The sequence below is a fragment of the Triticum dicoccoides genome, chromosome 1A (assembly GCF_002162155.2).
Source record: "Triticum dicoccoides isolate Atlit2015 ecotype Zavitan chromosome 1A, WEW_v2.0, whole genome shotgun sequence".
NCBI classification, from domain to species: domain Eukaryota; kingdom Viridiplantae; phylum Streptophyta; class Magnoliopsida; order Poales; family Poaceae; genus Triticum; species Triticum dicoccoides.
Genome location: NC_041380.1, coordinates 593,085,863 through 593,098,648, shown reverse-complemented (window position 1 = coordinate 593,098,648; position 12,786 = coordinate 593,085,863). Strand labels below are relative to the sequence as shown.

The 12,786-nt window shown below is 46.6% G+C and overlaps 2 protein-coding genes and 1 long non-coding RNA gene across 4 annotated transcripts; 2 read left to right on the top strand and 1 right to left on the bottom strand.

The window, feature by feature from the left end:
• Nucleotides 1-379: 379 nt before the first annotated feature.
• On the top strand, nucleotides 380-2,807 carry LOC119293880 (glucan endo-1,3-beta-glucosidase 13-like). The gene is made up of 4 exons (XM_037572216.1): nucleotides 380-537; nucleotides 714-2,027; nucleotides 2,107-2,361; nucleotides 2,455-2,807. Exons 1-4 carry the CDS (start codon nucleotides 465-467, stop codon nucleotides 2,487-2,489), a joined length of 1,677 nt encoding a protein of 558 aa, XP_037428113.1. The 5' UTR covers nucleotides 380-464; the 3' UTR covers nucleotides 2,490-2,807.
• A 443-nt stretch (nucleotides 2,808-3,250) lies between these two features.
• Nucleotides 3,251-5,114, top strand: LOC119293892. The gene is made up of 3 exons (XR_005143247.1): nucleotides 3,251-3,599; nucleotides 4,290-4,500; nucleotides 4,605-5,114. It is a non-coding gene; the product is annotated as an uncharacterized LOC119293892 (long non-coding RNA).
• Nucleotides 5,115-9,684: 4,570 nt separating this feature from the next.
• LOC119293861 (cysteine-rich receptor-like protein kinase 6) lies at nucleotides 9,685-12,506 on the bottom strand. Of its 2 annotated transcripts, none has more exons than XM_037572205.1 (7): nucleotides 11,650-12,506; nucleotides 11,281-11,409; nucleotides 11,026-11,168; nucleotides 10,733-10,943; nucleotides 10,385-10,625; nucleotides 10,157-10,307; nucleotides 9,685-10,082 (listed from the first exon to the last, which is right to left on the bottom strand). In XM_037572205.1, the coding sequence occupies exons 1-7, from the start codon at nucleotides 12,488-12,490 to the stop codon at nucleotides 9,798-9,800; spliced, it is 2,001 nt and encodes a 666-aa protein (XP_037428102.1). In that variant the 5' UTR covers nucleotides 12,491-12,506; the 3' UTR covers nucleotides 9,685-9,797. The 2 variants fall into 2 exon arrangements, with proteins under 2 accessions (XP_037428102.1, XP_037428107.1); XM_037572210.1 differs by having other exon boundaries at nucleotides 10,385-10,622.
• Nucleotides 12,507-12,786: the final 280 nt, after the last annotated feature.

The window sequence follows — 12,786 nt, the reverse complement described above, 5'->3', positions numbered from 1 at the left end:
GCCGTCGGTTTTGTGCCCGTGAGCGGTGTAATTCTTCCGTATAAGATAAGAGAAATGGCGGGCGTTGCTGTGGGCGGGGTCCGGGGATGCTGCCACTAGTGAGCATTTATCCGACTGTCTCTTAGATTTAGGGGCAAGGGAGGTGTACCCAAGCATGGGTCTTCTGGTACAAGTTGTAGCTCATCAACTCGACCAGTCCAAGTCCAAGTTAGGCGTATATGCATGCTGCAATTGGCATTGCATATACCCCAATTTTGGTTGCACTATCGTACGTCTTGTTGTGGCTGCCGCCGTCACTTGCACAAAGAAAAAAAAATTGTAGCACCTCCATGGCTCCATCTTACCGTTGGTGCCGGCTATAAATTCCAGCCCGCCTGTGATCATTCCCAACTCATCAGCTCGATCATCATCGTCTCCTCAAGGCCCTAGCTAGCTAGCTCCGCTATACATACCACCGAGGGCGCATGGCGCTGACGAGTCACCTCCTGGTCGTCCTCCTCGGCATCGCAGTGCCGCTGCTCTTCTTCTCCCGTGCAGGTAATCGTCATGGAGACGTTATCCTGATTATCGCATGTTTTTCTGGAAACATATATATGCTGTAGGTGTACGATATAACTTTTTATTTTGAGAAAGAACGATAAACCCTTGCCTCTGCATCGAAGTGTACGACTTAATTGTGATGTTTCTTACTATTGTACACGCACCTACTGCAGAGGGGGGCCAGGTAGGCGTGTGCTATGGGAGGATGGCCACTAACCTGCCTGACCCGACGTCCGTGGTGAAACTGCTCAAGAAGAACAGCATCACCATGGTGAGGATCTACGACACTGACCCGACGGTGCTGCGCTCGCTGGCCAACACCGGCATCAATGTCACGGTGGAGCTAACCAACGAGGAGCTGCCCTCCGCTGCCGCGGACCAAAATTTCGCTGATCAATGGGTGCAGAACAATGTGAAGGCCTACTACCCGGCCACGCAGATCAACGGCGTGACGATCGGGAACGAGGTCTTCAAAGAGGCTAGTCAGCTCAACTCTCAGCTCGTCCCGGCCATGAAGAAGGTGCAAGCGGCGCTGGCTCGCCTGGGCCTGGCGGACGCCGTGAAGGTGACCACGCCCATCGCGTTCGACGCTCTCAAGATGTCGTTCCCGCCGTCCGAGGGCGCGTTCCGTGACGACATCGCGTTGTCGGTCATGAGCCCCATGGTCGACTTCTTGCAGGAAACCGGGTCGTACCTCATGATGAATATCTACCCGTACCTTGCGTACCTGAGCACTCCCGGCATGTCCATCGACTATCTCTTGTTCCGCCCCAACGCTGGCATTCTTGACAAGAATAGCAAGCAAACGTACTTCAGCCTCCTCGACGCGCAGCTTGACGCTGTGTACTATGCGATGGAGAAGCTGCCGTCCTCCAGCCTGCGTGCTGGAGGGATGAGGAAGCTCACAGCAGGGGGCGGAATACTGGAGGTGAAGCTTGGTGAGAGTCACCACCCAACCAGAGGCCACCATGGCGTGGGAACAACAGCCAACGCCCAAGCATTCACCGATGGTCTCATGAGCAAAGTGCGTGGCGGTAACTCCGGCACCACCTCAAACAGATATAACCGGCTCGCCACCAGTGCTGTCGGCACCCCGCACCGTCCCAACGCCGATCTTGACGTGTACATCTTCGAACTCTTCAACGAGGACAACAAGCCCGAAGACGAGCAGGACTTTGGGTTGTTCTACCCGAACCAGCAGCCCGTGTATCAAGTCGACTTTGTCCATGGTGCCGGCCCCGTGCAACCGAGCTACTGTGCCGCGAAGGCCACGGCCGGGGACGCGGCCTTGCAGGCTGCGCTGGACTACGCGTGCGGCCACGGGGCGGACTGCAGCGCCATCCAGCCAGGCAAGCCCTGCTACGAGCCCAACACCAAGCTCGCGCACGCGTCCTACGCCTTCAACGACTACTACCAGAAGAACGGCCAGGCCAGCAGCGCGTGCGACTTCAGTGGTGCTGCCACCATTGTCAACCAGGCACCATCAGGTGAGTGCTTGAATACCACGACCATCCACTCTACACTCTACACTGGCGGCCAGCCATGACGATTCCATTGCTTGCGTAGGCCGGTGCGACCCGAGCCCGAGCTGGTGTGTGGCGAACGCGGCGGTGGGCGCCGCGCGGCTGCAGAATGCACTGGACTACGCCTGCGGCCACGGCGCGGACTGCACGGACATCCAACCCGGAGCACGGTGCTTCGATCCCGACACCAAGGTCGCGCATGCGTCTTTCGCGTTCAATGACTATTACCAGCGCCATGGCCGGGGCGCCGGAACGTGCGACTTCGCCGGTGCCGCTACCATTGTCCGGCAGGCACCAAGTAAGTTCTCTGCTTTGAATTGCTCGTTCTAGTTTCACGAAACAAAATGTATGTGTCTGTTTGTGAATGGTGATTTCGTTCCACTCTTTACAGAGATAGGCAACTGCGTGCTGCCGTCAAGGGCCTGAACTGAAGAAACTGTAGCCAAAGCGAAGCTTTACTACCACGAGATTAAGCAATAATCCCGACAGATTACCGTCTGCGTCCGGCAAAGTCTAGTTTTCAAATGTAAAACTAGATAAATAAATCCATGGTTTTCATCAGGTGCTTAGAGTAAGTACAATAATGGGCTTATAGCACGGTTACATTACACTTTTGCCTATGTGAAAGAGAGTGATGTGGAAAAATAGTGAGAGAGGACTCTCGTACAAAGCCTAGCTATATGCTTTACTCCTAGGCAATTGCAATAAATATAAAGAAAGAGATACAGAGAAGGTGAAAAAAAATACTACTCTTATAGCTTGTTAGAATAAACCCGAGGCACTCTGTCGATCATTCGAGAATCAAGCAATCATACGAGCACGACACCGAGATTTATTAACGAGGTTCATCGATATGGCTACATCCCCGGGACCTGACTATGGACGCTCCTCCTCATGACACCGCTACAATACTGCACCCGGTCGCCCTGGACACCAGCACATGCCGTCGGCTTTCCCTGCGTTCCGGTGCTATTATGTTGGCATAGAATACATCGTGTGTCTACCCGGCCCGCTATATATGAGAGGTCTAGGATACAAGTGTCTTATTACACTACTGGAAATTAGGTCATTAACGATGAGCTACGAACAATACTTGGTCGTTACTGTTAGGGCGGGCCAACACATGTCCAACTTGCGCACGCGAGAACCCATAGTATTAGCTGGTGGTCGTCATTGCAATCTCCTTATCTTATCTTTTTTGAGTAGTTAACAATTTATTTAATATTAATCGGTGAAAAGGATAAATATCAACGTATTGAGTCTAGGTTTCTTATCTTAACCTAATAACTAAGGTGGCCCCTTTGACCGAAACAGGACGCTTGCCTCGATTCAGATCGGCCCGCCAATGGCGTCGACGGCGGCTTTCGAGAAGGGTTGCCGGATGCCGGAGGAGGCAGAGGCCGATGCGCTGCTGGTACAGAAGGTGGGCGTGCTGCCCTCCGGGTTCCACGACGCCTTCGTGCTCCGCTACATCCGCGTCCACGCGTCTGGCCCAGCCGCCTCCTCTGCCACTTCACCGTCACCACCCGCCTCCTCGTGAGCCCCCCTCCCACCTGCAGCCAGATCTAATCTTCTTCCCGTCCCCTCCCCTGCTCAATTCCTGCTAGATGCTTGCTAATTATTTCACGCAGTACCCAAAACCAAGCATGATTTAGTTTCCTCGTCTACTCCCTCCGTCCCAAAATTCTTGTCTTAGATTTGTCTAAATCCGGATGTATCAAGTCACGTTTTAGTATTAGATACATCCGTATCTAGACAAATGTAAGACAAGAATTTTGAGACGGAGGGAGTACTACTGTACTACTTTCGCTGGCACTTCTCTGCAAAATTACCTTCCCTCTGTACTGTAGCTGAAAAACAAGTTGTGCCATCATCCATGTAGCAGCTTGTGTACTACTGCATTTTGCTGATGGTTGTGTAATTGAATTCTCAATTCCTGCTGGATTTTGCTAATTATGGCACTAGTACTGAACCCCAAGCATAATTTTGCATCTACTATTATTCTACATCCATCGTCATTTCTTCAAAAAATATTATCTTTCCACTGTATACCCGAGGAATTTAATTTTCGTAATAACTGCATAGTTCCATTCCCTCGTCTAATTGTTCACTGGAAAAATAACTTGTACCATCATGCATAGAACAGCCAGTTTGTTTACCGCGTTTTGTTGAGTGTTGCTGAGATGATGCATTTTTTGTGATGGTTGTGTTACTGAGAAATCATAGAACTCAGGCAACTTCCTGCAAGGGGCGCGACTGCATTGCTGGTTTACTTGATGGGCTCTGTTGTACACCGATGGGTCACAAACCAGGGTCTCACCACTAGAGATGAACATCTACCTAGATACTGCATTTTCTGATGTGAGTGACTATCTTACTCAGTCGGAATTGGATGCGAAATAATACATGTGGTGGTTCATCAACATCACTTCTCAAGGTATGCTTGTTGGTGATGTTGCTTGTTTATGTTATTTTTGGTTTTGTACGACATTCTTCCGGAGGAGGTTCATATTTAAAATCATTTCTGCTCAATTATATCAGGTTGGTCTGTCATGCTTAAAGCGGATATAGTGACTAGTTTGTTATGTGCTTTGCAGGTTAGTCATATGGTTTGTATAATGGACCTATAGCTCGTTCTTGTCTTTTTCAGGTTCAGAAATCAGCGCATTATTAGTTGCTTCACTATATGCTTTGATATCCAGGTTACAACTAGGATTTTCATATGTATGTATATCACTTATCACATAGTAGAACAGTATTCCTTTTTCTAGCAGAGGAGAATAATTTTCAGTGTTAATTTAGTTGGGTACATACCATCAACCAAAAAAGCTCAAACATTTTGCCCATATATAGAATAACTCAACTCTTGCTAGAACTAGATAAGAAACAGACTAATTAATTGTTCGCAAAAACAATTTCTTCTTTGTTGCATAAGGACTGTGCAAGAATTTGGATTAAAACATGTCTAAGCTACAGGAAATAGTATACAATGTTATTTAGTCTAAAATGATTCACATGCAATTTTTTTCATATGTGCTACTATCTTTTTGAGCAAATTCATTTATATGTACTACTAATAAATCATTTCTGTTTTTGCAGAACGGATGGTTCACAATAATAGGAGCATCACAAGACATTGTAGTCATTGGTGAAGAATGATATGCAGTGAAACACAAGGATTTATGATGGTGTCCCATGACTGAAGATTATGAAAAATAAATCACTCTTCTAGGTGATGTATTTCTGGTTAGATATGGACTAAAATAGTTGTCTACAAGGTGTTTTTGGTTTATATTCTCCACTGTATGTGAGGATCGTCTTCAATATGTATGATTTGGATTAATGAAAATAGGTTATATACTTTGACTGTCCAAATTTTTTTGTTGCTTGATGAGTGTGGCCAATAATCTTCAGAAGTTGTCGCCAATCATACTTAAATCACCATAAGAACATTACTAGCGATGACAAAAGTGGTCGTTAATACTACAATTGTAGTTGTTATTGCATCGGCATCGACGACGACAGATCATCCCGTCGTTACAAAATAACGACCACAATATGTTGTCGTTACAAAATAACGACCACAATATGTGGTCGGTATACTTTTAACGATGGAGCCTATCATGACCAACATATTGTGGTCGTTAATGGCCTTTAACAACCACAATCCGACTTTCAACGACCACATATACCGTCGTTAAAAACTACTTTCCTAATAGTGTTAGGACATAACTCCTACCCTGTCTACACACAGTCCAAAACCAAATTCAACTGTAACCTATGTTGTACAATAATATTCGATACAACTCTAACACAGCTAACCTTATTGTATGAGTGACTATAAGTGGTGACTATATATGCCATGGCAACATACTTAACCTTTTTGTCTCAAAATTTACAAGTAGCATTTCTATGTGACAAAGATCACAAAAAAATTGTCTTAGTATTGAGAAACAGTATAACGGGGCTACCTAGGAGCCTCCACAACAATTTGACACTCTGCATCGTCCGATTAGTTCACTCAATGATCTGGATCCTCAAGTCGTCCCGCCGTGTCCCCGCGGTCTTTACGCCTCCCACCTCGAGCGTCCCCGCCGGCCCAAACGCGTTAGTGGGCTGCTGCTCCGAGGATCGATCTGGGAGCCCTCTCCTTTACTGATGCAGCCTACTGTTACGATCCACGTGGTAGGGTAGCAAAAGAGGCGAGCCTGCGTCTCGTGGTTGATCGGATCACCTCCTCCTACAAGCACAGCAGCGGCCTCCCTAAGCCCTAGAGGCTAGAACCGACCACGGTCTCATCTCATCCTCCACCCTCGTCCGCACAACGGCGACACTCCTAGCGGCTCGCAATAGTAGGTTCATGGTTTGGCAGTCGCTTTAGGGTACTTGCTGCTGTGGAAGAAAGGGGCGATGAAGGAAATTAGAGTGCTTACCTTGGTGCCCAAACAGTCCTTGGTTGACCATATCTTCATCAATCCCCTATTAAACTGAAAAGAGGGGTTTTCTTCTCTGAAGTGTGCTTCTTGTTACGTATTACATCAGCAAAGCTGAGAGCCGAAGTGCCTCCCACTGGTAATGATGATTCAGGTATGAACAATACATGTCAAGTTGGATTCCAGGTCACACATGGCTTACCTTTTTCGTCAGTTCCCAGTATCACCATGTCAGTTAAAATAACTACAGATGTTGTAGCTGATGCATCTTGATATCGTCGGAAACTTCTCCTCTCTCTGCAGCAGTGATTTATTGTTCAGAGTGAGAGTATATCCAAAAATTGTTCAGAGTGAGGCTCTAGCAGGCTGCACACGGTGTAGACAAAGGTATGGCAACCTCCATTTGTTTTTGTTTTTTGAAGTTAGCAGGCTGCACACGTACATCTCTATGTGTAATTTTGAGCCTTTTTTAGCTTGTTGATGTGACAACGGCCGAGGAAGTGACATGTGTGTTTACCTCATGTTTTTTTAAGGGAAACCTTCCATGAAACAACTTATTTCAGTATGTTTTTATCTTCTCCTATGATTTATATTTAGTCAAGTTTAGCCGCTGCTGCGATGAAATTGTATATAGTGTTAGCCTATAAAAACATAAGTTGTTCTGTCCACTTTCACCAATGAACCACAAAGATTTCCCGGCAAAAAAAAAACTCCATATGAATTAGTATTCCTTGGGCAAATAAGAAAATCAATCATTTCAAGGATTTCAGTCATCCTTGCGGTTTTAGGAACTATAACCACAACTTCCGTATGTACTTTTATACTGTATTTTTTGTACTTGAGATTTTTTGTGCAAGGTATCCAATATCCATGTATATCTTTTTGACTGTGCTTATGCTCTTGAATAATAGAGCCATTTTCTTGGAAATCCTCTCCTGATTTAACTCTCTTCTTTTTTGAATCAATTTAACTGTGTTGGTCATACAATTCCCTCGGAGCAAGAACAAATTTAACAAGGCAATACAACAAAACGTGGAGCAGCTAATGGACATCCAATCAGCACTCAAGGCATTCGAGGAGGTACTTCTCTTTGACTGAACAACATGTTCATGTTTTTTTATTGAGGCGACCAGAAGTCGTGTGTGGGCATGTATGACATTGAGATAGTCATATGCTGATTTTGTGAGATATCATGGTATCCTTGACTTTGAACATCAGTTGTAAATAAGACGAGAAGCTGTATCTATACCACCGATGTTATTTATCCCTTGCATCAAAATGTAGAATTTTCTCACTAGATTTACACAGCATAGATATAATGTATATATTTTCTCAAGTATTTGCAATGACCAGATCTTCTAAAATATGTTTTATTAAGATGTATGGGCGCGGCAACGCGCACTTTTATGATCTAGTTTTTTTTTACATAAATCACCCCGGAGCATGTGCTCCTGGGAGCCAAGTTGAATTTCCCAGTGATAGTTTGCTATAATACCAGTGTTGGTACTGCATCCTCGCAGCCCCTCTTCTTCCACCTTGTGACTCTCCTGGTATCTCCAGGATAAACACCATGGAGAAGCTCACACGTACACAAACTTCACCAAGGAAAAAACTAACTCTGCCTCTTGCTGCCGGTGAGAACACATGTACTATATTTTTTCTCTTTCTACAATGGATGATCAGATAATCTTACCTTAAGTCTTGCATGTAATTTAGCGTCTACAATATTCCTAAATATATGATGAGACATACTGTGCTAAGGGCATATACAATGGTTGATAAGATAGTCTTATCTTAAGTCTTGCATGTAATATAGAGATGACAAATATAATGTCTACAACGGGTCATCTCTTAGCCTTATCTTCAATAACTAGTCATTACTAAAAATATGGTGAGACATATTATGCTAAGAGATCATCTCTTGTCTTCTCTTAAATAAGAGAAGACAGACCTTTTCTTATGAGTTCTCTCTCCTCTACTTCATCTTTTATTCTACGTGGCATTTTTAAGATAACACCATTGTACATGCCCTAAGAGAGCATCTCTTGTCTTCTTTTAAATAAGAGAAGACAAGCCTGTTCTTACGAATTCTTCTGTCCTTTACCTCATCGTTTATTCTACGTGGCACTCTCAAGATAGTACCTTTGTACATGCCCTAACCAACCAGGGCAACGCATAGTCATACCCTTCTCCTAGAATCACTCTAGATCCACAAGACTAGGACACATGTGACCGGCCAGTACACTTATCCTATCACGCCATGCACTCACGACTTAACTACAACTAAGACCTTTTCTATAGGCCACTAACTAACGAGCAATGCTACACTCACGGAGAAATCTATTACGGGGTTCACGGGCTAGCTGGCGTGGGCAATTGGGATTGGATACGAGGGGAGGTTGGACCCCACCCCTACTAAAAATCAGGGGGGCTGAGAGATTTGTTAGAAGAAAATTAAGTAAAAGCCCGTAATAGGTTCGTGTGTGTAGGATTATTGCTAACTAACCCATGCAGCTAACAAACTCTCGTACTCTAGCCTATGAGTGATGCAGCCGCTTCACAAGGCCCTCCGGCATCTCGCATGTACGCCACCACTCACGGCATTAGCATCTCACCCCGCAACCTCTCCGGCCAAACGACTCGCCATTTTCATACGTATCACACCCCTACAGCTTGCCAGCACCGACTACAACTAGCTACATGCAAAACTAAACTAAGCATGCTGATACATGAATCAAGATTAATGCTAACAACCAGGTATAGTACAACTTGATTCATGTACGTCACCACTCACGGCATTAGCATCTCACGGCGCACCCTCTCCGGCCAAATGACTCGCCATTTTCATACGTATATCACACTACAGCTTGCCAGCACCGACTACAACTAGCTACATGCAACTATCTACCAGTTTCTCGCAAAAATTTAAAAATGGTCGAATTTACGTCCTCGAGCATGAGGTCCGAATTTTTTGTAATAGTACCCATACTGACTTTGGCTTTTTGTAATACTTGTGTGAAAAGTTTCACAGAGGAATGACTCGTTATATTATAGGCGGAAAAAGACTTGACACTTTATAAAACTTACAATTCATGCTTTTTGTAATCTCAAAATTGTTTTCTTGGCTCTGGAGTCGTTCGAAGCTATTCTTTCGCGAAACTTTTCGCACGAGTTCGAATCCAAACAAATTCAGGATTTTTTTACTCCTTTTGTAATGTCTAAATTATTTTTCCAATTCGGGTGCAATAGGACCATAGATACATTGGCTATTTACGCTGAAATTGTTGCTATGAAGTAAACTCTATGACCGGGCTTGCACTGATGGGATCGACACGCTTGACCCGGTGCTCGAATTGGCACCATCGTTTGTAGTGTAGAATGCCGGCTTCGACGGAGTAGGGAGAGAGAATGTGTTGCTGCCAAGCATCATGGCCACCGTCGACATCATCGGCCGGTCTGCCGGGTTGCCCTGGATGCACAAAAGCCCGACATGGATGCACCTCAGCGCATCACTCTCCGAGAAGCTCTTGTTCATGCATGGGTCTACCACTTCCAACACTGTTTCGGCCACCCAATGCTCCCATACCTGCACAATTGTGTAACATCGATGAGCCAAGATGCGCTGCATGTTAGCCAGATGTTCAAATAACAAGCTCATACTGTGGTCAAGAGATCCTGAGATTGCTGGGAGTTGTAGCAGTCACTGTTCTTCTTTCCTGTCATGATCTCCAGGACCAAAACGCCAAAGCTGAAAGCGTCTGATTTCACCGAGTAGTTCCCACGCATCACGTACTCTGGCGCCATGTATCCACTGAATTAACAACAAGAGTTCATAGTTAGTTAGTTACCTCCTGCTGGAAACTTACGGTCTATCATGCTACTACTTACTATGTGCCGATGACGCGGTTCGTCACACCCTGGGTCTGGTCTCTCCCGAAAATCTTGGCAAGGCCAAAATCCGAGATTTTCGGGTTCATGTTCATGTCCAGCAAGACGTTGCTCGCTTTGAGGTCACGATGGATTACTTTGAGCTGAGAGTCTTCATGGAGGTATTGCAGGCCTCGAGCCACTCCATTTATGATCTTGAACCTCGTTTCCCAATCTAGTTTTTGACGTTTCGCTTCGTCTGCTTTTCCATCAGAAGAATTAGAAAATGGTATAAGATCTATGCGATGTTACACTATTATTTCAATGCGCGGAGAAAACAGACAATGGAATCATCGCTCAACTAGTTACCGAAAAGGATCAGGTCGAGGCTTCGGTTAGGAACAAACTCATAGATGAGTAGCCTCTCTTGTTGCTCCAAGCAGACACCGACAAGTCTAACAAGATTCTTGTGCTTCAGCTTTGCAACTAAGGCGAGCTCATTCTTGAGCTCCTCCACTCCTTGTGTTGAGCTCTTGGACATTCTCTTGACTGCGATCTCATCGCCGTTTAGGAGAGTACCCTGAAAATTGTATGAAAGTTTTGCTCAACCACCAGTTTTCCAGTGTTGTGCCTACTTGCTTCAAGACAGGTTAGCTCATTACCTTGTACACCGGGCCAAATCCACCCTTGCCGAGTTTGTTGCTTTCTGCAAAATCCTCGGTTGCAGCCCGCAAAGTTGAAATGTCAATTAACATTGACTCCACACTTTCCATGTCCTCTGCTTCATCAGTGGAATAATTTGGATCTGTTTGAATAGAGACGCCATCGTGAATACATGACACAAGTGCATAAATTGTTTCATTTTAGGCACTGACACTGTAGCTGGGGAATTTTGAGTGACAAAATGACATACATACCTGGTTGCTTTGCCTTTGCAAGTGCCTGCCTCCTCCTCCTCCATGAAAAGAGCCAAACAATGAGGTTTATGGCTGCTATTGTAGGCAAGAGAATGATAAGAACCATGCCAGGAACACTGTACTTTCTCCCTGTACAATTTGAGATGACTCGTGTTATGTCAGACGAGTGTAGCAGACATGAACTGAAATATCACAAGATTACACCCTGCACGATTTGAAATGGTTGGAGGGAAATGGACATTGGTTGATTCTTTAGAGTTTGAATATAACAATTTTCAGGAATTTTTGTACGCCTAAATATATATAGAGGGAAGCAGAGCAATGAGCAGAGGAAATGTCCATATACTTTACTGAAAGTTAAGAGCTCACCCTCTGCTGTCGCCGATGTAGGAGCCACGGCCGGCCCCGGCGCTCCAGAGCTCGCGGACGTTGCTGGCAGCTGCACCATCACCGGGCCATTGATGAAGGGCTTGGTCTCGTACTCGAAGCTGCATCGGGGACCAAGAAGCCTGCCCCCGATACTATCCGTGAACTGCACCGGCAACTGCGCGATCAACTGAGCGAGGCAGTCCCGGCACCGGCCGGGCGTCAGGTCGGGGGTGCACTGCGCCCAGCTGTACACCTTGGGGAACTCCCGGTCGAGGTCGGCTTGGCCGGTGGCGTACCGGCGCGTGGAGTTGTACGCGGCGTAGTCCGCGGTGGCGTTCATGAGCGTGGCCACGGCGCGCTGGTACCGGCCCGGCTCCGACGTGGCGTTGGCGTCGTTGCGGACCGTGTAGGTGAGCTCCACGCCCAGGGGCTCAGAGTCGTCGGCGGAGAGGAACTGCACGTCGGAGTAGCGGAGCATGCAGGCGTCGTAGTAGATGACAGCTTCCTTGGAGCCGGGGCACACGTTCGGGAGGTTGGCGAAGGCGTTGACGAGGCAGCTGGAGCAGGCCCTGGAGCTGGCGTCGCCGCGGCAGAGCGCGAGAGCCGTGACCTTCTCCGGGACGGCCCCGGCCTCGGCGGTGGCGAAGAGGTTGGGCGACGCCGAGGCGTTCGTGGGGAGCGCGGCGGCGACGAGGTTGAGGTTGGCCTGGTACTGGCTCTTGTCGTTGTATTCGCGGCTGTCGCCGCACAGTGGCCACGGCTCTGTTGCGACGAGGCCGCTGGGCGCGAGCAGGGGGACGACAAGGATGAGAACAGACAAGGCGACATGGTGGGCCGCCATTGAGCAGAGCAGCACGGTGGACGAGCAAAGGTAGCTTTTGGAAACGGGGAAAATTAATAGCAAATTGCCGACCATGGCAATTGGAAGTCGCCATCCACTCGGTGCAACTAGGGAGGGTCGTGTTTAATTTCTCAACGTTTACATGTAGCTGCTTGACGTTTAATTTCCCTTCCTTTAACATCTTTTACACAAATCATCTCATTTAACAGTTTTTAACTTAACTAAAACTATTCCATTTAGCGAAAGTTTTGCTGGTTTTTAACCCATTTAGCTAAAAAAATGAGAATCAACCGGGG